Source organism: Desmodus rotundus, chromosome 2 (assembly GCF_022682495.2).
Source record: "Desmodus rotundus isolate HL8 chromosome 2, HLdesRot8A.1, whole genome shotgun sequence".
In the NCBI taxonomy this organism is placed as follows: Eukaryota; Metazoa; Chordata; class Mammalia; order Chiroptera; family Phyllostomidae; genus Desmodus; species Desmodus rotundus.
In genome coordinates, this window is record NC_071388.1 from 128,382,752 (window position 1) to 128,409,344 (window position 26,593).

The following is a 26,593-nucleotide window of genomic DNA, read 5'->3' on the forward strand; positions in this document are numbered from 1 at the left end:
TCGCAGCTACCCACCCTCCCAACCTGCTCTCCCCAGGCCTGCTTATGACACAGTGGTGATCCTGAAGTCCCTGTATGTCCCAGTGTGAGGTGTGGAAGTGTAGGCTGCCCCAGGAGATGGGAACTAGCTTGGAGTCAGGTCTAGATATTATAATATTGTGCTGGCAGATTCTGTGTGACCAAGTGTTAGCTGCTGTTATTATAGGACTGTGTGCTGAGGACCTCCATACAGCTACTCAGTTATACAGGCTTTTGAAACAATAGCTCACAAGCCATGTAGATGAAATTTCAGCTAACTCCTGGCCTCTGTAAACATGTTTAATTTGGAAAGATTGTTTTCCTCTTTTAGCTGTAATTATTTGCTACCTACTATTGTCTTTTTAATATTTGTTTTGAGTTTTTCTTCACGTTCATTTTTGTATTTGCTTTTACATTGTCTCCACTTGTAATCAGTGATTAAAGTTTTATTGTGTTCCCTTTGTGAGCATCTTTGCCTGATTACTATATTATTTAATCATATATTGTACTGTTGCTGCTGAATGTCCCTATGTTCTCTATTTGCTCTTGCATTCTGCCTGATTTTCCATCTCTCCATTCTGAGCTTTTTCATCTGCATATCTATCCTATTTTTGAAAGGTATTGTCCTTCCTGCCCCATCCCATGATGCATTTCCCAGATAATCAAGGTGCCCACTCCATTCCACTTACCTTTTTCAATACTAAATTTACCGAGAAACTGACAATGAATTGTAGAATATCCCTTCTTTATGGTTTGGCATCAGCTAAAAGTAATGTAATGGGAATGATACATGTGAGATTTAAACCAGGAAACAATACAGCATAATGGAGACAATATAGCTTTGACGTCTAACAGATAGCTTTTCCAGTTCCAGCTCAGACACTTACTACCCACATAAGTTTGAGCAAGGTTTTTTAACCTCTCCATAATAGTGATATAGATATTCATTACATCACTACGTGTAGTATAGTATAGCCCAGTCTTACCGAAATACAAGATATTGATATTATTGTAAGGCAGTTGGGTTTTTTGTTTTTATGAATATGATTACTTAACATCAGGTTTCTCTGTCCTCTTACATGTGTACACTACATAGCCAGATAAGCATCTCATATACAGTGAGATTAGCAAGCAGAAATATTCATTGCAGTAGTGGCGTTGCATTGTTGAACATAGATAGCTTCTGTCTAGCCCTTAGCTTTGCTTCATGTTATATCGGTTTGCAATATAAACATTTTCTTAGCTGATTAGAGTTTCAGTCCAGAAGTGGCCACAGGCTACTTACCTGTAAGGAGATAACACTTAAATTTTAAAAGTGGAATTAAGAACATATGAATTCTAAATTTGCTACGTACTATCTGTTGAAGTCTTACTCAGCTGTCGATAAGCATTTGATCAACGTTTATTGGCATTCTTTTCTGAGATTTAAATAGGACATAAAATTTTATGACAGGTCGAGTACTTTCAATAACTTTCATTATTTTCATAGATGATGTAATAGTATATAAAGGGAAACATCCATAAAATACCGAGAGTGCATTGTTTTGGGAAGAATATGTTAATTTGAAGTATGTCTAATGACAGAATGTTGGTATATTGTTCAAATCCTACTGTAGATTTGTGGCTATCTGGGCTTCTCCTTCTTTTTTGTCTGTATCTTTTTTTCATGTTGGACACCTATAGTCTAGGTCAGAAAACTAAGAATTATAGTTGTTTGTTCTATTGTTATAAAATATAGTAGTTCACAATATTAAATTCTAGCTCTTTCGAAGTCACAAGACAGCAAATACCACAGAATATAGTACATAGCACTTATATGATTTAAACATTAGCTTGATGTAGAAAGCCCAAACTATGAGAGCTGTATTCATGTTAAATTGACACAATTGCTCGACCACTAGCCATAGAATGTTTGTCATTAGGCATTTAAACCTTTTTTTTCCCTTTCTTTAAATTTTTTTTTAATTTTTAAAGTACAAGTACAATTGTTCAAGTACAGTTTCCTGCCTTTCCCTCCCCACCCCTTTAAACTTAATGTAGCATATGCATTTGAACTGGAAAAAATGTTAGGGAATCTTAAGTATATTGATATGCTCAAGAATCTTTCTCTCATCTAAGTACGTTTGCTCTCTTCCAGGAATGGTCAAGCATGAGAACAGGAGTGTAAACTATAGCAAAGAGCTAGGCATCTGGCCACTGTGCCACAGTTCCCAGAATCACAAACAAACAAACAAAAATTAGTGATGAATATGATCATAGAATTTCACTCCTAGATACAGACCAGAAAAAAATGAAAATAAGTACTCAAACATGTACATGTATAAATGTGCTCATGCCGCATGACTCACAACAGCCCAAAGATGGCCATCAACAGACGAATGGATAAAAATGTTGCAGGATGCACTTATAATGGAATATTATTTTATCATAAAATGTAATAAAGTAGTGATATATGCTATAACATGGATGAATCTCTAAAATATTATGCTTAGCAAAAGAAGCCAGCACAAAACATCACAAATTATATGATTCCATTGACATGAAATATTCAGAATAATTTATTCCATAGACACAGAACATAAATTGGCTGCTAAAGAGCGAGGAGAGTGGGTAGTGGGGAGAAAGTGCGTAGTAGGTAAAGGATTTTGCTTTAGAGCAATGAAAATGTTTTGAAGGTACGTAGAAGTGGTGGTTACACAACATTGTGATTTACTAAATGCCATTAGTGTTTGCTCTCAAATTGTTCATTTTGTGTAATGTGGATTCAGCATATTCAATTATTTGAAAAAAATTACTGACTGACAAGGTTGAAGCAGCACCAGCTCCCATATTCTCAGAATCACAACTGGTTTAAATAAGTCTAGTCCATGAAGAGAGGATGTAGAGTTTGTCTTTATTGATCCCTGGGAAGCTTATGAGGGCTGGGAGTAATTTTATAGTTTTCTTGAAAGATGAATTCAATTTTCCTCTTAGATATATTGTATTTTATTATGATATTAGATGATCACTGCTGGTGAAAATGACCTTTAATGGCTGTATTTCTGTGCCATGTCCTACTTTGTTTTCCATGCTTGTTTGAGATTTCAGTTGGCCTCATTGATCTATCTAAGAAAATGAAAGCAGGAGAATGAATGCTCCTTTTTTGAGGTGGGTTCTCTCTGTGAAATGGGAAGATAATTATACCAAGGTAGATGGGCAGGTGGTGTTATTCAGGCACAAGTGCTTTATTTTGGGCTCATAAATCATTTAGATTAGCCGATCATAGAAATAAAATAATATGGAAAATTATAAATAGTTTTTATATTTTGTGTGAAGCAGCCTGTGAAGCTGTTGGTAGTTATTTGTACATATGTATGAATGGTAAAGCAAGTGCTTTCCATAGCTATGGCATACATACCTAGATTTTTCAGATGAATAAGCCCACTGGGTTTTTGTGCTATACATCTTTGCAAAGGACATTTTTAAGGTTCCTATATATTGAGAGTCCTCTATGTGTGGGACATCTTGCTATGTATGTTGCATAAATGATTTATAATCCTTATTATATCCCTGAAAGGTAAACATTGTTTCATTATCACAGATGAAATACCTGAGGTTCAAAGATGTTAAATGATGTACTCAGGGGTGGTGCTAAGAATCCCCTTCAGATACCTCACTGTGTCAGACGAGGGCAACTGGTGACGAGAGTCCCATTGTGCAGCTTTCTTTTCTAAATAAAACTTTATATAAAATACCTTGTACACATATTTCAGAGTATGCTTATGACTATTAGTGTGGCTCCCTCAAGGAAAGGCTCTTCTCTTTGCTCTCATTTCTAAATTAGCCTATATAAACAAGGTATCAAAATGTTGGTGGAGTAATGACAGCTTCACTAAAAATGTGCTGATCAGTTCATATGAAAGCTTAGGCTTAAAAGGCATTGGGGCACCAAAAGTGAATACTAAGGGTGCTGAGTGAGGACTAAGGAGGATGTTAAATTTGGGTCATGTGAAACCTCAGCACCTGAGTTTAAAGAAGGAAGAAATATAAAAGAATTTGTGTTTCAGTCTACGTCATTCAGAATTGAATATCCAATAAATCTTCCAACATGGACATTCTCTTTTCCTTATGTAGCTTCAGCATTAACTGTCTTCCAAATACCTTGTATTTTTCTACCATTATACGTCTGTTGACACTTTGATGCCTGAAATACCCACCATGATTGCCAGCAACCCTCAGCCTTTCTCTTTCTCCATGTTGAAAGCCTTCCGCTGTCAAGCTAACCCCCCAGAGGTCCACCTCTTCCCTGAATTGCTGCAGTGTTCCTGTTCGAAACACATATTTACTTTTGGAGATGGTTGTAGTCTTGTGTGTTTATAGTTCATCTCTGTTATTACCTATGAGTTCTAGTGGGATAAATAACAGTCATTTTCACTTATATGCCACCACATGCCATGGGTGTCCTGTGCGCTCATCAAATAGTTGATAATTGTACAACTCTTGAAGGCAGAGTTTTCTCAACACATACTCATAAAAATATTGTTTCTGGGATGGATGCTCCTCAAAAAAGGACAACATGGGTCAAATAAGGTTGAAAAACCTGCATGCCATTTCCACCCTAGGAAGTTTACACTGTACATTGGCATTTTCAAATCTCAGAAAAGTTATTTTGTAACTAGACTATTTTGCTAATTTAACCCAGTACTTCTCAGCCTGTCTCATTTTTATCTTTTATTCCTCAAAGTGTTTTTTGCAAGACACTGCTTTAAAGTGTTTTGCATACAAATGTTGCTACTAATAATCACAAATACAGTAATTAAATTTTTATTAGATGTAATTTGGGTGTTTTGTCTGGCCTGCTTCCCTCTGTACTTGGAAAAGCACTACCCATTAGCTGTATTAGTGTGTGTGTGTGGATACACAGCATGCACTGTGGACTCAACCTGAGAATAGATTGAGGCTAAAAAGAGAATGATTGGAACTGGTCTTTCAGCTTGATTATCTGCTAGAATATCTATTATGCCTCATAATATGCTTGAACAATTTTATTTGTACCTCAAGGGCAATGAGTCTGGCCTCATTTACAAATATGAATGTGGACACCAGCAGTGCCCTCTCTTCTCCAGGCAGTCTTGCTTACGGTCACGTTGTTGTATTTACTTCCTCGGAAAAGGAATATCCATCTCCCTGAAATTAGATGCAGCACGTTTAAAGGGACAAGCAGAAGTTTCGGAGTGAGACAATTTTAAATTGATTCCCAACTCAGGCCTGTGTGACCCTGACCAAGTTTTCTTTCCAGAGCCACTGACTCCTTGTCTGCAAAAGGGGATGGCTCACACCTGCCTCAGGAGTTTCCTGCGATGACAGTGCCTAGCACAAGGGAGACACTGTGTAAATATGAACCCCCTTTGCAGTTCTTTTTTATGTCAGATTATGACAGGAGCATTCCACAGGCACAAAGTCACACAAACAGCCTCTCTCCTAGAGCTGCCATTTCATACTTTATGTTACATCTTCAGACTATAAATGCTGTGACTGTCGTTGGTGTCTTCTGTTTTTATGGCATGATTGTGAATGGGGATGGGGAGAAGAGGAGAAGTTGAATTATTACCTATAAAGAAGAATATTAATTCTAAACTAGGGAGGAAATAACCTAAAACAAGTTTTTTTTTAAAAAACATGGTAATCATTTGAGATATGGAATAGTAACTTAGAAATGAACCCTTTAGTCCTAACATCTGTTAATTGTAAATATATATATGTATATATAATAAATATGTAAACATAAATGTTATAAATGTATAAATATATATTTGTTATATATATATATATATATATATATATATATAAAGTAACTCATTAGCTCATTTAAATGGGTAATAGTAAATGCATTAGGAAGAATTTTGGACAGATTTTCAACTTTGTTCAAACACATATCATTTGGCCATGGACCCCTTTTCATTATAGTTTTGGATTATTTGCCACTATGAACAAATAGAATAAAAGAATAATGGTGTGATAATCTTGCTTAAATTATATATTTGGAGGCAAAAGCACTTATCAGAAAGTTAGATTGATGGAATTATTTTTTTATAGGGTAGAATAGAATGCTTAGCATAAATTATGCTTTTTCAGGCCAGCGGAGTATTCTGACCCCCACTTACAGAAAGACATACACTTGTTATATGTGGTTGTCAGTAATGCCTGTTGTGTCTGTCCCCAGCCGTCTGTAGCTAAATTGTGGCTGGAAGAAGCCCGTTTTGCTCCTGTGAAGGATGACAAGTGCCAGTGTTCCTGTGATATCTATCTTTCTAAATGCCAAATGATCTCCTGGCAGTTTTTCTTGACACAACTATTATGAATGGCCAGAGAAACCATCCTACTTTGCTCTTTATTGGCTTAGATACCAGGTGAAGGCTTCTAAGCTCAAGTGAAGTAATAGAGGAAGCAATGAACCTAACTGTTCCTTGGACTGGCCTCACTTATGTGTTAACCAGCTTCTGTCTTGATCTGGTTGATTACAGGAGAAGATGTGTCAGGGAATCTCTGCCCAGCATCTTCTCCTCCCGAATGGATAGCTTGTGAAATTCCCTGCAGGATGGATTGTGTGGTGAGCGAGTGGACAGAGTGGTCATCCTGCTCCCAGTCTTGTTCAAATAAAAACTCAGATGGGAAACAAACCAGGTCAAGGACTATCCTGGCATTGGCTGGAGAAGGTGAGCAATAGTAAAGTTTTGAATGAAGTCAGTTGCCCAATTCTTGTTTTCCAACAGGCAATCGTGAAGGTCCTGTGGTGGAAGAGGCCTCACTGAGGTGATATTTACATTCCTTGAGTCCAAATGAACACTTGCCTTTCCTTGTGTGTCTTTTCTCTGTAATCTTCAAGTGTATCTCTGCTGGGTTCTGGTATTTACAAGAACTATTTTAATCCATTCTGTGTTATTTTTCATTAGATTTTTTTAGGGAAGAAAATAAAGTTTGGTTGGTTTACATCTAGTTTCGGATAGCTCATGAAGTTGGAAACATAATTGGAAAATGGTAAGAAGAGCTCCCAATTAGAATTAAGAGACATGGCTTCTTAACTGGGAACTGCTGATGATATCGGCAAGCTACCTGATCCCTGTGCCCTGATTTTCTGATATGTCATGCTTCCATGTAGTGAGAGGGAAAAGGATGAAGGCTGCAAAAATGGCTTTGAGAAGCTAAACTGTGCAATGGTAATGTAAATGGATGACATCAGAAAGAAATTAGAGGAACAGCTGTTCCTATCATTTATAGCAATGGGCTCTGTCTCCAGACAACACGCATCATTTCTCTCAGGCCCTCCCTTGGCTTTGTCTGCCTACAGCTCAGCTGGAACAGCAAGGCAGTATGGCCACAGGCTGCAAGGAGCTCCCTTTTAAATAAGATTCTGTTCTGTGATCCCAAGAAAAGGGGCCAGGGTCAAGATAAATGAAGATTTTTATATTCTTAAAGAATAGTTGCTTCTCCTTCTTGTCTTTTATATTTTTGGAAGGAGGAATAAAGTCTATAGAATTTAATGGGGAAAAATAACAAGAATAACAAAACCAAAGTCACAAATCTTCTTGAGCATTTGGCCCACTGAATAAAACATTATAGTGTGGAAGAAGAGGAAAAAATCAATACTTTAGACAAATACCAGTTTTTACATGGATATAAAAATATGAAAGAAAAGACAGTAATGAAATGTGATTGTCTGACCCACCCAGGAATGGAAGGATCCACATCTGTCTGGTCCCCCAGCCAGGGGATCATACATCGTCAGATATTGTTTTAAAGATGGGCTTTCTCTTGCCAGACTTTAGCAGAGACTTCTGGATTTCTCAAATTGCAGTAAAAAGCACTGCTTGATGGAGGATGGGCATCTTAAAATGTTACTCTGATAAATAATAATGCTCTCCTAGGAAAGAAAGACCATGTAGTGGCAATGTGTGTGTGTTAGATCTAGTAGCTGTTTGAGTTCATGGGCTATTTTATCTAACTGCTAACTTAGGTAGGCCTAGCAATATCAAATTAAAAATTTTGGGAGTTTATCTCAGAGATACATGACTCAGAGGTGGGCAGTAGAATCAGTCATTTTTTAAAACTATACTTGAGATGTACTGCTCCCTGTTATGTAGAGAATGGCACAATGTATTGTCCTTTGATTGTTATTCAAGGCAAAAGAGCCATGGCCTTAAAGTGGGCAAAAGGGTGCCATGGCCCAGGCCTTTGGGCAGCTGTGCCATAAAAACAGCAAAAACAACAAATATAAGAAGAGCAGTAACAACAGCAACATGTTAGTAAAAGTACCAACAGCTATGTATTCTTTTCTATTTTGATTTTTGCAGGTGGAAAACCATGTCCCCCTAGTCAGGCCCTCCAAGAATATCGCACATGCAATGACCATTCCTGTATGCAACTCTATTGGGAGACATCTCCGTGGGGCCCCTGTTCAGAAGACACGTCGGTTACTGCCCTCAATGCAACAGTTGGATGGAATGGAGAAGCTGCATGTGGTATAGGCATTCAGACTCGGAAAGTCCTTTGTGTCAAGAGTCATGTGGGACAAGTGATGACCAAAAGGTATTATCAATAATTCAGTGAAAGTGCATAGGATTTTTGCATAGTAGAGTGATTTTAGTCAAAAGCATTTTTCAAGCACTGAATATGTCTCAGTCTGTGCTAGGATAATATATTTTTGTTTTGTTTTGTTCGACTCTTAAAATTAAAAAATATATACTAACAAAAATAAACACTTTACTAAGTTATAATATGTACATTAGTTAATGTATAACAGTAAATAAGACCCACAAATATGGAACCTATTTGGGTAATCAAATTTCCTACAGCTGATCTAGGTATTTTTCACTCTTTCTTAATCACATAAAGACTAGGTCCAAATGAAAGTAGGTTATGAACTTTGAAAATATGGGGTTGTCTGCCCTTCCATTCTAAATGATAACTTTGCTGGATAGAGTAATCTTGGATGTAGGTCCTTGCCTTTCATGACTTCTTTCCAGCCCCTTCTTGCCTGCGAGGTTTCTTTTGAGAAATAAGTTGATAGTTTAATGGGAACTTCTTTATAGGTAACTCTCTCTTTTTCTCTTGCTGCTTTTAAGATTCTCTCCTTATCTTTCATCTTGGCTAGTTAATTATGATGTACCTTGGTGTGTGCTTCCTTGGGTCCAACTTCTTTGGGACCCTCTGAGCTTCCTGGACTTCCTGAAAGCCTGTTTCTTTTGCCAGATTGGGGAAGTTCTCCATTATTTTTTCAAATAAGTTTTCCATTTCTTGTTCTTCTTCTTCTCCTTCTGGCACCCCTATGATTTGGATGTTAGTATGTTTAAAGATATCCTGGAGGTTCCTAAGCCTCTCCTCATTTTTTTGAATTCTTGTTTCTTCATTCTGTTCTGATTGAATGTTTCTTTCCAGCTAACGTCAAGTTAAAGGAGTTCATCATCACCCAGCCCTTGTTATATGAAATGTTAAAGGGACTTATCTAAGAAAATGAAGATCAAAAATATGAACAGTAAAATGATAACAAACTCACAGTTATTAACAACTGAACCTAAAAACAAAAACAAAAATAAAAACAAAAACAAACTAAGCAAACAACTAGAACAGGAACAGAGTCACAGAAATAGAGATCACATGGAGGGTTATCAGCAAGGGAGTGGGAGGGGGAGAGATAGGGGAAAGGCACAGAGAATAAGAAGCATAAATGGTAGGTAGAAAATAGAGGGGGGGGAGGTTAAGAATAGTATAGGAAATGTAGAAGCCGAAGAACTTACATGTACGACCCATGGACATGAAGGAAAGGGGGGGAATGTGGGTGGGAGGGAGTGTGCAGGGCAGAGGGTAATAAAGGGGGGAAAATGGGACAACTGTAATAGCATAATGAATAAAATATATTTAAAAAAAAAAGAAAATATAGTGTTGTGCCCTGGCTGGTGTGGCTTGGTTGGGTGGTGTCACACAAACCCAAAGATTGCAAGTTTGATTCCTGGTCAGGGAACATGCCTAGGTTGCGAGGTGATCCCTGATCATGGTACATACAAAAGGCAACCAATCAATGTTTCTCTCCTTCTCTTTTTCCTCCTTTTTCCTCTCTTTAAAATCAATAAACATGTCCTTGGGTGAGGATAAAAAAAAGAGAAAATATAGGGTTGTATTATATTCTTTTTTAAGTCCCACTATCTTTTCTGCAATGAGCAATAAATCCATACAGCCATTTTGAATAGACTAATCCATGCCCTTGAGCAGGTTTACAATCTCATGTACACTATGCACATGAAGATGTAATTTAAAAAAAAAGAAAGGAATAAGATAGTTTGGACATGGAGACTAGGATATAGATACCAAAAAGGATCAGGAATAATCGCAAGTGATGGAAGAAAAGGAGTAATTGAGGGGAGAGCTCAGCCGTAGGAGTGTGCATGTCTAGACCAAATGAGGAGACACAACTCAATTCCTCAAGTCCATGTCAGAAGGCTCATGGAGAAACAAATGTAAGGGGCCTGCCTATGCAGTATACAGAGACTGGGAAACTTCCCATCCATAGGGATATCCAAGTGGCTGTGTTTGACCTAGTCCCTTCTTTGTGGTGAAACATCCCACCCAGCCACAGGAGTGGTGGGTCACCAGGATGGAATAGGCAATTTAGAGAGGTTCTCAGGAATTTTCAAGATGGGAAAATGAAATCCTATCTTTTTTCTGTACCGGTTGCCCTAAGTATATGGATTGAGAATTTTCGTAGCCATGCTAGGCCTGGTGGAAAAAGCTGGAGGCAGAATGATGCTGATGCTCAAAAAGAAGCAGATATTGAAGCAGAACAAATCCTGGCAGCATCAAGCCCTTGGTTGCATCCTCCCTAATTATACCTCTGCCTTTCCTGGCAACCTAGGCAATATATTTGCTCTTCTGCCTAATTCAAGCCAATTTGTATTGCTGCCATGGGCAACGCAGACACCTGATTAATTTCATCTTGGGGCACTGTGATGATGGGCTCTGGGCCTGAGCCACACTGCCATGGAAACCACACTTAACTGTGTGTAAGGAAAGTCACAGAAGCTCAGTTAAGGGAGATGAAGTGCTGATGACAGAAATAGTGCAGACTGGCCAGATGCTGCTGGTGTTGGAGCATCTGATGAGCAGCTGGCTCTGCAAATGTAAGTGGAGATAACTATGACTTGAAGTAAAGCACAGTCAGGAAGACCCCACCTGCCTCTCCTCCTAATAGTGGCTTCCAGCGGGGTAGGGTTGGATGTTCTACATCGTAAGAACCCTAGACTTCAGCACAGTGTCTGGTGGAAATTTAGTGTTCCATAAACACTTTAGAATGTATGAATTAACTTGACCTATGTGTAGGAAAGTAACAGGGTTTGCCAAGGATTGGACATGAATTACAGAAAACTGAGAATACATATTTATTCTTTGCTTCAAAAATATATTTTATCTACCATAATAAATTTTGGCAAAGAGGACTGCCATCAAGACTAATGAATAACAGATCATACATATGACCTTCTGCTCTTATTAACTCATAAATGTTATTTCTGTTTAGCATCCAAAGCTACATTGCTTGTGATGTTTTTTTGAAACATCAAATTATGCCAGTTCTGTGGTTTAACTTGCCTGGTATTCGTAACACCATGTGGACTGATGGAGCCAATGGGAGTTATAACCAAACATGCACATTAATGTTTTCATATCACCTAGTTCAGGTGATTACCTGATTCCTGGGGTCATGGTAAAATTCTAAATGGCTTAAAAGGGTATTATGTAAAAGAATTTTTTATCTTGGAAAGGATTTCAGCTTTGATAATATTATTTTTATGATGTAAATGTTCAACTGCTAAAAAAAGATGCATGAAATATTAGCTTTAATATATAAATAAAAATAAATAGTCCTAGATATAGAAGTAAACCTTGCATGATATGCAAGTTGCTTATAGTGATGAGAAAATGTAGCATACTTGTAGTCTGATCTTCTACCTTTGAAAAAAAAATCCCTTAGTTCTGAATCACAGTAAGAAAAACCCACTTGATAGGAATGCAGTTTGTTTATTTCTTAGCACAAAGAGGCATTGGAATTGAGACTGACACCTACCAAGTAAATTATCGTTACAATTTAAGGGCTAGTTGGACATGAAAAGTTAGATTATATGTTCAAATAGTCCTCTTTTTCTCCTCTATCCTCATAATTACTTTGAATTACACTATTTTATTAAAGTCTGAGCACATCAGCTTACTCTACTGTTACCTTAATACTATTTTATGACCCCAAAATCACAAGACCAAAAGTTTATAGTTAAAAGCATAATTCACAAATGAATATGCATTTCTTTGAAAATTTACATAAGTGAGACTAAACTCTTATTATTACAGTGAATAACCTCCAGGTTTGCTCAGTTTTTCAGCACAGAAAAGTGAATTGCACAGATGTTTTCCCTAACACACACACAGATACTACTAATCACTTTTTGCACTGTTAATGAGGCTGGAGACTTAACCTAATTTTAAGTCTCACTGTACGTCTCCAAACAATTCTACTAAACTTTCTACTAAACACGGGGAGCCTCAATTGACTTTAGTGAAGTTAATTAAAATTCTTGAGGTTAATGAGATTAATTGAGCTAAGAAAATAATACCTATTGTCCAGTGAAGCACATTGTGAGATAGTGAGATTACCAGCAGTAGAAAATATTCTTTTCTCTGCCCTTTCAAAACCTGTGTATTTTTGTTCTTTTTCATGTGAAAGCCATTGCAGTGGAAAAAGATCCACGGCCATTTGTCAAATCCTTGTCGTGGGGGTGGGGCAATCAAAAAAGGAAAGGAGAAGAAAACATCCTAAAAAAGAGTGGCCTTCAGGTAGAATGAAAGAAACATGTCTCCACGGGATGGATGGGCTAACCTAATGTGTTTTATCTCGGAACTCATTGCACTGGGATGCACAGAACTCCTTGCGAGTTCTTGTTTCTGGGCTGGTGTTTGTTTTCCATGCAATTGTGTAGGTAAGAATGTTCCCATTGTATGAGTAATAGAACTGATCCTATCAGAAAATGAGAACTAGCTAGGGCACAACCAAAACAGATTGTGAGAGCTTGTTCATATATTTTGGGGGCTTTGTTTGGTTTGTTTCACCATTCACCACTTTTTTTTTCAGCTGCATTGTAGAAAAATAATAGTAAAGATTAAAAACACACAACTCAAAGCCTTCCAAAGATCCTGATAAGGCACTTTCTGCCTTTAATGTATAAACACCTGGCATTTTGTGAGATACAGGAATATGAAGCTCCAGTTAAACATGCACTGTTTCAAAAGTTGACAGGTTTGCCCCCTTTGCTGAATGAGATGGAAGGTCAGTTCCTGGTAGGAGGACTGCTCGAGAAGATGGAGCACTGTGTCTGCGTCTTGATTATGGAGACAAACTGAAAAATGCCAGGTCTTTTCTAAATTAAATTTATTGAGGCGACATTGGTTAATAGGATCATATAGGTTTCAATTGTATCTTTCTATGATAAATGATTTGTATATTGCATTGCATGCCCACCATTCAAAGTCAAATCATCTTCTGTCACCAAATATTTGGCCCCTCTTTACCCTCTGCTAATGACTCCCCAGCCCCTTCCCTCTGGTAACTACCATACTGTTGTCCGTGTCTACAAGTTTCAGTTTTATACTCCACATATGAGTGAAATAACATGATTCTTAGCTTTCTTCTGACTGACTTGTTTTGCTTAGCATAATATTCTCAAGGTCCATCCATGTTGTCACAAATGGCAGTATTTCATTTCTTCTTGTCTGCATCTTGATTATGGAGAGAAACTGAAAAATGACAGGTCTTTGTAGCTCAATTTAATGCAATTCAGCACAGTGTTTATAAGTGAATTTAGCCTACAGGGTGACCAGGAGCCGATCATTGGAGAATACTGCAGTGTAAGTCCAGGAATGTGCGCTCAAATGAAATGCTCTCATCCTTTTGTCGAGAGCACTGCCAATCTGGGATCAGAGTGTTTGTTACATGAAAGTTGGAAATATAAATTATGACAAAATACCAGGGGTCATACTTTGTTTACTAAGTGAATCCATATTCCCTTGCATTTTAAGGCTTCAATTTTGTTTTGGAAATGGCTGGATAAGTTTGTCTAATATCCCTAGCAATTTATTTGTTTTCAGGCTCCAATAGCATAAAATACTATTCAACCATGCACTTTCTGATGTTTACAATGCATGAATATATGGCATTTTTAAGATACAGTGTACGATAGAATTCTACCGCAAAAGCATTCAAGGTTAATGTATGTATTTTTCATGCACACCTGTGCACATTTGCACACACACAACAAAACATCAGCACCAAAGGTGTTAAAAGCCTTTTTTTTTCAGTCGATGACAATAAAACCTTATAGTTTTAGAAGAAGAGGATAGATACATAAGTTGCTAATGGTCAAAGAGAATATTTTTAAAGACTAAGGGGAAATTTATGAATGTTGGAAATGTGCTGATCCTTGAAGCAGTAGATAATGTGTAAATAGAAAGGAAGAGAAAGTTGAATACCCAAAGAAAAGGCTGCCCATTTTGGAAGAAGAAATGAGCAAAAAAAGACAGTTTTACCTACAACGGAATAGTTGGCTCCTATGAGACCAGAAATCCCATTCCAGGAGAGCCCTCAGTGTGGGGCGTCTATAAAAGCACTGTAACCTGAACTTGACCTTTGCCACTGAGGGGATGATACCATTACTTATGGACTTGGTGGAAGAACACAGAGAGAAGGGGGGCAGCCATATTGTGGAGAGTTGACATTGGGCTCAGCAAGCATTTATTGAGTGATACTAAAAAAGTGTAAATAAAATGGACAATGTCAGTTCTCTAGAAAAATTAACACCCACTCCTAACTGAAGTGAACAAAGGCCCTGCAGTGTTAGCCACCCTTCCAGAAAGCCTAAAGCTAGCACAAGTATTTCTAAGCTTTGTCGTGAATGTATGAGGGACTGAGTACTAGGTGAGTGTGGGCCTTCCTGCCCCACTAAGTACACAGAAAGTTGGCTTAGGTTGTACGTTCATTTCTAGCAATAGCAGATCAATTTAATTTTAGTGGATATCAGAGCATGAATAAAGAACTCGGGAATGCTTTCAGTGTTCTTTTGCTATTTCTACTAAAGTCTGACCTAAATTTTCCTTACTAGCATTGCTCATTTAAATAACACTGTATCCTCATAAAGACACTTTAAGAACACTCTTTTTTCTTTCCATTGTTATGTTCATTGAATTGAACTATTTGATAGACAGGTTTTTGTATGTATTAAGTACGATTAATAATAATGTCACTACTAATTAATTGAGCAATTCTTTTTCTGTGAGTATATATATAGTTTCCATTTTCATCAAAGTATGATATGCTCCATAGTAGAATTAAAATAATACACTTTTTTTGTGGCTGATGAAAAAAACTGATGATGGGAAGCATCCGGCCACCAACCATCTCCTAGTCCGCTTAGTATCCCACATCCCAAATACAACCACTTCTTAATAGTTGCTGTGGTTTGCTTCCCCATCTCCTTTACTTTGACTGGATGAGCCTTCACATACTTCACAAATATTAACACTATACAAGGAGGTCATAGTAACAACAACAAGAAGCCTTAACCCTCCCCTGTTCTCATGAACCCCTTCCTTGCCGCCTGCCCTGCCATTGGCTCCCGCTTTATTAGCTTCTTATCTATCCACTATGTCTTTATACCAGTACATACCAGCCTGGTTATATGTTGTTGTCTGTCCTCCCTTTCTGAGGTTTAGCTCCTAATGCTACATGATATATTTTTCACGTATCATTTATATATCCATTCTCAAGTGAAAATGTGCATTTATTGATTCCTCTTATGAAAGCAATGAACCTAGTCCATTTACACTAATTCCTCCCCTGACTCCCCACATGGTTGACTTTGTTTCTTAGTTTTATATGGAGGCTGGCTTTCTGACCCCCTGCCCTGTCAGATGAGGCCATCCCAGCCTCCACTTTCTTTTCTTCCTCTAAGACCCGCAGTCCTTTGCCCACTGCGTCTTCACCTGATGGTGGCAAGAATGACAAGTGCATTCTGTTCCGCAGCCCAATTCAGCATCCATGTTTTGTTTATTGTTTGTAAAGATTTAAAACTAAGATGTTTTAATTTTTATAACTGCATAAATCGATGGGATCTAATATCAGTCAGATTCTTCTCCCTTCTTAGATGACCCGCTTTTCTTCTTCTTCCCCAAATGTTATCGCCTCTTACTTTTTCTTAGTATTTGAAATTTGGACAATCTCTGTGCTTGCACGTTCTAAAGAGACACCTGACAATTATTTAACTGTTGTAAAGTTCTGTTAATAATCAAAGATGTGTAATACAGTGAAGTGGTCTTCAGTGATTTTTCTTTCCCAATATATCCATATATTGCATTGTATTTTCCTCACCCTATTGAAGGATATCACTGATTTAATATATTACCCTGAATAAAACACTTTTCAAAAAATATATACTCATTCTGAAAAAAAAAAATCAAATGTTGTTTGAATTGATGCTGATGAGGAGACACTTTCTTGACATTGTCTTCAGTTAGTTTCAGGGATTATTCTTTTCCTGGTCTAAGGAAAAGTATTTTGGTGTCTGGGACTAAAGAGCTGAAGTCTACTGTTGCTCTGCCTCTGGCTGTGAGCCCTTGGGCAAGTATCTTTACCTTCCTGGGTCTGTCTTAACTCGTCTAGTTAATGAAAAAAAACAAGGTGATGTTTTGTGTTCTGAAATCCTACTGTTCTATGTTAAAGCACTTACTTTCTCCAGCAGGCATTGATGTGATCTCTTCACATTGACAGATGTCCAGATTCTACCCGGCCGGAAACAGTGCGCCCTTGTCTCCTCCCGTGCAAAAAAGACTGTATTGTGACCGCTTTCAGTGAGTGGACGCCCTGCCCGAGGCTGTGCCAGTCAGGTAGGTGGATGCTGTTTCCTCAGCGCTTCATTTCTGAACCACCTCATTGTTTTCCCAACTGCTACATAGGTGAGAGAATGGGAGCCCCTTCTTTTTCATTTGCAAGCCACCCTGGGGACAAGGTTTGTAAAATTTGCAAAGGAAGTCTTGGATTCCCAGACTCATCAGAACTAGGCAGGGAAACCGTAGTCAGTTGCTCTGTGCCATAATTTTACTGGTGCGCACTGCAGGAGGCCTCATCTTCTGTTAACCCTGTTGTGCCATTTTGAACCATCTGCTTGTGGTTTCTTATAAACCATCATCACCATCATAATTTCTTTGTTGCTCCTATATGCCTGGAGCCTGACCCCAGGTATTTTCATTGGAATATAGGCTTGAAGCACAATGCTTATGTTACTGATAAATAAAAACCTGTGGCCAATAGCTTTGAAATCTTTGATTGGATACCAAATTGGCAGTATAAGATTTGTATTTCTTTACTTTTAATGGCTATGTTTTAGACACCTCAGCGTATTTGGAGGCTGTGATACAGGAAACTTAATACCAAGTCCTAGTAAACACACAGGAGCACTTTGGTAAAAAACCCTCTTTCTTAGAACAGGTATACCCTCCCATGATTATGACAGTTCCCTGATGAGCTAGTCCACATGGAGACATAAATACTCCAAGACCCAAAGCTCCATTTAAGCCTAAGTCCAGGAGTTAATAATTTAGTTCCTCTTCCTTAGTCTCACACCTTAGTTTTAGTCCTGTAGATCTTACCATTGTCATAGTAAGAAAAAAGGCCCATTCAAGAAAAGGAAGGAAGGAAAGAGTAGTAACCTTAGTGCCCAGAGTGAGGAAACTGGGCCTCATCCACACACCCCAGGCCTTCTCTTGCTCGTCATGTCCTCCCAAGCGAGGCATGGCCCTTGCTATCACTGCAGTAACGTCCCAGAGGAAGGGAGAAGGAAGTATTGCTCTGCGCCTCTGCAGAGAGAGAATCCGTCACAGAGAGTGAGATCATTAACATGTTTCTCTGCAAGATTCCAGGCCCAGGGATGTGGGATCCTCCAAAAGTACTTTGATTGTCACATATTTTCATGGGAGTGACATGACAGTATGGCCAGCATTGATATATTTTCTGGCTGCCATTTCAGGCCACCTCTCAGTGACTGGCACGAGCGCAGTGACAGCTGTTGCATATTATCATCATCAGCGTCTGCGTCTGCAGTGGTGGGGTACCTGCGCAAAGTGTTTATGATGTGCGGCTTCATCTTCGTAATGACCTTTCGTCCCAGCATTAATAGAGTAGCATCCAATGAGCTTTGCTTATGGATAGAATCAGAAACAAACATAGTGAATGCAAAAGAGCTTGGAAAATACAATGGAATATTTATCTGATCTTTCAAGGGGTGGAAACAACAATCTCTTCTAAAAATTCGCCAGAACTGATTTTTGTGAATGCAGTTTGGAAGTGAACTGAATGAACAGGGTTTCTTCAGAGTAGTTAGGGGGATGTCATTTCCAGACAGAGTGAGACAGAAAAACTGCAGTCTATATTTTGAACCATTTGAAAGGCAACATCTATGAAACTGGCTTTTGGAAGAATTTTAATAATAATGAATGAAAAACATTCCAACTCTTAAAGATAAATATTGGAAAGATTCACAAAGAAAATAATCTGTGATGACAGAATTTTATTGAGGTTCAGCTATTTCTTTTAGTTCCTTCCCCATGAAAGATTACCATAATTCTTTTGTTAAATGGTTATAAGAAGGAAAAGACTGCGTTGCAGAGAATACCCTGCTGGCAGCCAGATATTGGTGGTGGAGCTGTCTGGGTCCCCTGACACTCAGGAGGTGTATTAGTTTTGCTGAGCCAGTGCACCCTCGCGGCCAGAGATTTCTTCAGCTACTGCTGTTGCATGTATTTACATTCAAGAAAATTCCCTCTGCTGCCCGAGAGTCTTCTCCTAGCACTGGCTAATGATAGAGAATGTGAAGTAATTGCTCTTCCAGCAATTTGAAATTTTACTTCATTTCCCAGAAACTCACTTAGTTATTTAAATGTTGGCAATGAAATGAAAATAGTTCCAAGCCTCTGTGGTCTCTTTTTGCCTCCAATTTTTCAAGTCTAGATAATACTTTTCAGTCTGGCACCAAAGGGACCCAGAGCAGCAAAGATTCATTTCTCAGATTTCTCTAGCTTTTCACTTTAATTCCATCTATCCTCATGTTTAGCTATATCTTGAGACCAGTACAAGGGAGGGCAAAAGTAGGTTTACAGTTGTGAGTACACAAAACAGAGTTTATTCTTGTATTATTATTGATTCTATTATATATTTTTTCCATAGGAACAATTGTAAACCTACTTTTTCCCACCTCTGTATATTATTGGGTAACCATGGATTGTTTGGGGGTTGGGGGCCTATGAAAAGGAGGAGATTATTGGAGGAAATGGTACCTCTAAACCTATGTTCTCAATTGATTGCCTCTGAATCTCTTGGAAGCATTATTAAAATGCATATTTTCAATTCCATGGCTAGAAATTTTGATTCAGTAACTATGGGGTGTTTTTTGGAAGTTCGAGTTGTCGGAAGCTGCTGCTAAATTGTGATGCATTCTCCACTTATGAGAGAGAAAGGACCATAGATACATGAGCAAACACTGCTTTAAATCTGGATATATGGTGTGTTTCTTCAGCTTCTTGAATGCTTTGTGTTCTTTGGAGCTCAAATGTTGTAAGTGTGTTGGCTGAGAGCATAGATGATGTAGCCAGATTGACAGAATTGAATTCCAAAGTTTGCTCTGTGATGGTCAGTACATTATACAGTCTTTCTCTGCCTTAGTTTCCTCATCTGTAAAGCACCTAAATAGGAGGAAAGCAGTTAGACCAATTCCTTGCATGGAATAGGCACAGGGAAAGCATTTTTCTAGTTTTTTCAAGCCTTTTCACCTGCTGTGTGTGAGGACCTGCTGTAACAGCCTTTACTCAGGAGTGCTGCTCTCATCTCCGAAACTGCATTAGACTGTGCCCACATCCACTTCACTAACTAGATCATCCCACAGCATCCCACATGTTTCCTTCGTGACGCTCCCTTACTTTTCTTTCCTTGTTAACATTGCCCTTGCTGATTGTAAGACTATGAATTCAGGGACCAATTCTGCTGTTTTCGCTGCTGGATCCTCTAACCCCAGCATAATATGGGGCATAGTTGTCACTCAGTAAATATTTTTTTGAATGGATAGATGTCCTTTGAAGAGAGAGACAGGTGTGGCTTTGAATCTAGGTAGTGGATTCTCTGTTCTTGAGAGTGTCCTTCAAAAGATACTTTGAGAAATAGTGTTCCAAAGAAGTACTTACCAAACTTAAGTGATTATACAAGTCCCCTGGGGGCTTATTAAGATACAGTCTAAGTCAGTTGACCCGGACAGACCCTGAAATTATATCTTTTGACAAGCTCCCAGGTAATACCTGAATGTAATTTATTGTGTGTGGGGGTGGGGGTCATTAGAAAGTTTTGAGCAAGGCAATGAATAGTCAAAGTTGTGATAAGAATCATGGACTAGGGAGAGCCAGCAGGTGGGGACATAGGTGTGGTAGCATATTAGGTGGAAAAAGGTGGTTTAACCTAAACTGAGAGATCAGAAGAGTGATAGGCCTAAGCAGGTGACAGCCTCAACTAATGAGGATGGATGAGCTCTCTCTTTTTTTAATAGCTGTGATTTTAGGTTGGGTCATCAATGTTGAGAAGAGTTTATTCCCATGGTCTCCAAATTTGCTGCATAATGGAATTACCTGGAGATCCCTAAAACACACCAAGACATTGCAATTTAATAGTTTATGTGAATTCCAAACCAAGTCTATTTCAAATTTCTCAGAAAGCCAAGGTAATTCCAGGGGGTGGAGTGTGCCAGGAATGATCGATGCCTTAGCAGTGGATGACTTGTATCCGGTTTTATTTGGTCCTGGCTGGATTCATGAGCTAAACTCTTACAACCTAAAAGTATTCAAGCCATGAACACTGTCTTGGTAGTGGCTAGCCACACTTCCTGGCTTCTTCCCCTTCCTCACCTGAGTTTCTTCTGAAAAGGTTAATGGTAGTCCCACGTTCTTCTTAGCAAACCAGATGTTTATCAGGTTGTGGTCCTGTTGTAGTCTCTCTAGTTTTTAAGTTCTAGTGATAGATTAGGCACATAATCAAGAACCATTATTTTGTACTTTTTTTTGCTATTTTTTCCATATTTCCTTTATCCTATAAAGCAAATACCTGCATGAAGTACCCAATGCTGTTTGCTTAATAATAGCAACAGTTTGTAAATGTAGAGGTTCTCAGATCTGTGGGGCTTTTTCCAATGTATAGATGTCTGAGATTCACCTCAGCCATGTTAGTCAGAATCTCTTCATATTTAAGGGAATTTTGCAATATTAAATCTCTCCAGGATTCTGGTCAAGATGGTGGTGTAGGTAAATAGGGTACTCGAATCCTCCCAAAATGACATAAAAATTACAACTAAAGTATAGAACAGTCATTATTGAGAGCACCTAAAGTCTAGCTGAACAGAAGTCATATAGGTAAGGATATGCAGAAGAAGTCACATGGAGACCGATAGGAGGGGTGGAGATGAGGGACAAGCTGGTCCAACATCCACAGGTGGTAGATCACAATTGGGAGGGATATCTTGGCTATGGAAGTTCTTCCTGATGAGCGAGGGGTCCCAGTTCCATAAGTGACTGTTATAAGTGGACAAGATTGAGAAACACTTATTTATTGCTTTATTATACTTTATAGTATGTCTTCACATTTTAACCTAAGAGATCATTGATAATTGTTGGTCTGATAGTACTGGAAAATAATTATCTGGGCCTCTGCTCTCATTACCCCCACATCTAATTTACAGTCATAGGTCAGTGCTGACTTTTCAAGATTTCTCTCAGGCTGCCTTTGTAGGGCCTTGTTGTATGCTTTCAATATTTAGTAATATAAATATTAGACATAGACCTAAATTAACATGATGTTAGTGTAAAATGTTAGTGATTAATAGAATGTACTCTTTTATAGCTCTGATCAAGGGAAAGTAGTCCTCAAGTCATGTTTTGTCTCTACTACCATTATCCCCCCTTCCACTGCCAGTGGACTATTTTCAGGTAATTCCCAGAAGTATATACCACTTAGATGGAGAGGAATATTAGGTAGGGGCTAAAGTTATTAGACTGGGAGATAAAATGTGGCACATTCAAAATAACTCCTCCTATAAACTCATAGAAACCATGGAGCTAGTGGTGAATTGTTTGTCAGTCTCAATAATTAAAGGCTGTATGAGCTCCCTTAACTTTGATCCCCATGGGACCAGCTAGAGAGCAGTGTCATGGTAACAGGAAGACCAAGGCCAAAGGCAAACTGCTGCTGGAAATTGGTCATAAACCCCATTTGGTGGTTCATTTGCTCCTATGTCCAATCACCTGGATTTATGTCTTCAGTTTCCAGTATCAAATACACAGGGTGGGGCAGCAGTGTGCTTATAGTTGTGAATACATGAAATACAGAGTTCATTCTTATATTATTATTTATTTATCATTGTATTATTTTCCATATGAACAACTGTAAACCTACTTTTGCCCCACCCTGTAGTAATGTTTTTTCAATGCCTGGGTATAGTGGTTAGGAGCATGGACTCTTAAGTTAGAGTTCCTTGGTTCAGATCCCCTTTTGTTATACAAGTCAATGTAGACTCATGTTAAACTTGCTGTGTTCCAATTTATTCCTTTCCAAAATGAAATAATATTAGCACCTATTCCATAGAGTGGCTGTAAGGATTGGGAATAGAACACATGGGAGAATGTCATGTATATGGAAGTTTGTCTTCATTGTTGTTATTATAATAATTATTAATATGTGAGTTCCTTAAGATCAGAGAACTGCTCTTTTATTGTGTCAGTGTCCTACAGTATATAGTCCTGCATGTGCTGGTAACACGGCGCTTGTTTCCCTGTACGTATTCATTAATCAGGTTATCGGATCTAAAGGGCAGGAGTCTTCTGATTTCATTAATGAACTTCTAATGTTTAGCACACTGTCTGGCACATGATAGGCATTCAGTAATTTTTAAATGAGTAAATAAATGAATTGTATACATTTCCCACAGCAAGTTCTTTCTTTTTATTGTTATTCAGTTACAGTTGTGTGCCTTTTCTCCCCATCCCTCCACCCCACCCCAGATGAACCCCCACCCTCCCCCACCTCCACCCTCCCCCTTGATTGGTCCATGTGTCCTTTATAGTAGTTCCTGTAATCCCCTCTCCTCACTGTCCCCTCCCCACTCCCCCCTGCCCACTACTAGATTGTTGTTAACTTCAATGTCTCTGGTTATATTTTGTTTGCTTTTTTTCTTCTGTTGATTATGTTTCAGTTAAAGGTGAGATCATATGGTATTTGTCCCTCACCACCTGGCTTATTTCACTTAGCATGATGCTCTCCAGTTCCATCCATGCTGTTGCAAAGGGTATAAGCTCCTTCTTTCTCTCTGCTGAGTAGAATTCCATTGTGTAAATATACCATAGTTTTTGGATCCACTCATTTGCTGATGGACACTTAGGTTGCTTCCAGCACTTGGCTATTGTAAATTGTGCTGCTATGAACATTGGGGTACATAAGTTCTTTTGGATTGGTGTTTCAGGGTTCTTAGGGTATAATCCCAGCAGCGGAATTGCTGGGTCAAAGGGCAGTTCCATTTTTAGTTTTCTGAGGAAATTCCATACTGTTTTCCACAGTGGCCTCACCAGTCTGCATTCCCACCAACAGTGCACGAGGGTTCCCTTTTCTCCACATCCTCTCCAACATTTGTTTTTTGATTTGTTTATGTTGGCCATTCTGACTGGCGTGAGATGGTACCTCATTGTGGTTTTAATTTGCATCTCTCTGATGGCTAGTGATGCTGAGCATTTTTTCATATGTCTCTGGGCCCTCTGTATGTCTTCCTTAGAGAAGTGTCTGTTCAAGTTCTTTGCCCATTTTTTAATTGGGTTGTTTGTCTTCCTGGAGTGGAGTCGTGTGAGTTCTTTATATATTTTGGAGAAAAGGCCCTTGTCTGAGGTATCATTGGCAAATATGTTTTCCCATACTTTTGGTTCTCTTTGTAATTTGGTGCTGTTTTCTTTAGCCATGCAGAAGCTTTTTATTTTGATGAGGTCCCATTTGTTTATTCTTTCCTTTATGTCCCTTGCTTTAGGGGACATGTCTGTGAGGATGTTGCTGCATGGAATGTCTGAGATTTTCCTGCCAGTGTTTTCCTCTAGGACTTTTATGGTGTTATGACTTATATTTAAGTCTTTTATCCATCTTGAATTCATTTTTGTGTGTGGTGTAAGTTGGTCATCGAGTTTCATTTTTTTGCACGTAGCTGTCCAGGATCTCCCAGCACCATTTGTTGAAGAGGCTGTTTTTGCTCCATTTTATGCTCCTGCCTCCTTTGTCCAATATTAATTGACCGTAGAGACTTGGGTTCATTTCTGGGCTCTCTGTTCGGTTCCATTGGTTCCACAGCAAGTTCTAATTCCTAAAGATTTTGTTTTCATTTAGGTGGAATGAGATTAATGGGTTGTATGGTGGATGAAGGCTAATCAGAGAAAAAGATAGTGGTCATTCAGAATTTCAAATAGGGCAAATATATCCTCTTCTGGACCTGAGAATTTCTCCTACTCAAAGGCATATGGTCACCACCCTTTCTGTTTATTTACCCCTTTTAGCACATGATTCCTTTCTTCTCCCCTCAGACTCACGTGTACTTTTGTCCACTTGGGAGGTGGAGGATAAGGTATTAATTTACTCCCAAATGACGAGTAGTCTGCTGCTCTTAAGTAATTAAGATTTTTGGCTTGGACACTGGCCCTCAAAATAGTGTTGAAGAGAATGTAATAATCTAATGACTTTTCTTCAGAAAATAATTTAACCTAAGTCTCAGTTACCGAGTCTGTAAATTTTGGATGTTGTATATTCTTAGTGTTCTTTGAAAAATGAAATAAGATGTGTGTCTCAGATGTGAGGTCTGTCCAGAAAAAGACCAACCATTGTTAACATAAAGAGAATAGTTTGTGTGACATCCATGTAACCTGGCAGCCAAGGAGAGTGGACTGGAATGCACATGCATGAACAATGACGACTTCACTGTACTAGTCAGTGGGGGTAGTAGATGACATTGAGTGAGCATGTGTACTGTGAGGCTGTCACATTTAAAATGACTGAGTGAGTAGACCAACGAATCTGCATCAGATTTTGCATTAAGCTTGAACATTGCTCCATGGAAACTATTTGGATAATTCAGAAGGCCATGGCTATGGGCAACTGGTGATTGGCAGCTTCATCACAACAATGTACCCGCTCATGCATCACATTTCATGCAGAGGTTTTTGGCAAAACATCAAATCACCCAGTTGACGCAGGCCCCCTACAGCCCAGATTTGGTGCCCTGAGACTTCTGACTTTTCCCAAAACCAAAATCACCTTTGAAAAGGAAGAGATTTCAGACCGTCGATGAGATTCAGGGCAATACTCCAGCATGGTGGATGGTGATTAAAAGAACTGTGTGAGGTCCTAAGGTGCCTCCTTTGAAGGGGACTGAGGCATCATTGTCCTATTTACAATGTTTCTTGTATCTTCTTCAATAAATGCCCCTTTTTCATAGTATGTGGCTGGATACTTTCTGGACAGACCTTATAGATATCCCAAGCCTAAACTCCATTATACAAAGTATAGGTGCCTTTGATTTTAAAGCTTCACTGGGGGTGACATGCCTCCTAAGCCTACAGATCCCTACATAGTCCTACTACTCAATAAATACTCCTGAAAATTTAGTAGGAGGAGTGACAAGCTCTCGGACTTTTAGAGATTACGTTTCTTAGTCATAGACCTGCCAAATGGAGGCATTCTGCTAATAAAATTCATAAAAGACACTTTTCTTAATTCATAGGGGAAAACAAGATAAAATTCTCTCATTTTTTAAAGTTTTTCCTTCCATGTTTTTTTCCTCCCTTCTGCCTGTCTCTACCAAAACCCAGTAGGAATTTGATTTGATTTGGCAAAAACCAAAACAAAACATTTTTTTATAGCCTTATGACCACATCTAGATGTGGAGAAACCTCACTGATAGGAACTGCTGCTCAGAGGTCAGGACCCTTGGTTGGTGGTACCTACACTTCTTATTCATAGTAAATGTTAGTGCAAGTAGCAGCTGATAGAGAAGCATTCTCAGTCCACACACTTCCTCCTATTCTCTACTTCTTCCTTCTGGGCCAGAGATTGATGTACATTTACAGGGACATGGAGTTCACAGTATCGCCAGCTGCAGTTCTTTTTTACCTCCTACGATGGCCCTGGAGTGTGGGTCTAATTGTTTATGACTAACAGGTGAGCAGCACCCAGCTCAGAAAGATGAAGTCACTGATCTAAATTCACCCACCACATCAGAGGCAAAGCCAGGGCTGGGATCCAGACTTCTCTGACTCCAGAGCCTGCCTGTTTCATCCCACAACAAGTTATTTCTCATATTCATAAGCACAGCTCATCTTCTTTGTTTATTACCGATTCAACAATCTGAAGCCTGGTACAGCAAGGGAATATAGTCAATATATTGTAATAACTTTGCACA

General features: G+C 38.7%; 1 protein-coding gene across 3 annotated transcripts in view; it reads left to right on the forward strand.

The window, feature by feature from the left end:
• The window catches only part of THSD7B (thrombospondin type 1 domain containing 7B), an 865,484-nt gene that overhangs the window by 451,051 nt on the left and 387,840 nt on the right, over positions 1–26,593 (forward strand). For 2 of the 3 annotated variants that reach the window (XM_024569693.3, XM_045203176.2), the window contains exons 8-10: positions 6,521–6,712; positions 8,348–8,582; positions 16,852–16,967. In XM_024569693.3, the coding sequence (XP_024425461.2) occupies positions 6,521–6,712; positions 8,348–8,582; positions 16,852–16,967 (543 nt within the window). The remainder of the gene's footprint in view (positions 1–6,520; positions 6,713–8,347; positions 8,583–16,851; positions 16,968–26,593) is intronic. The other variant, XM_053918625.1, reaches the window with a different exon arrangement.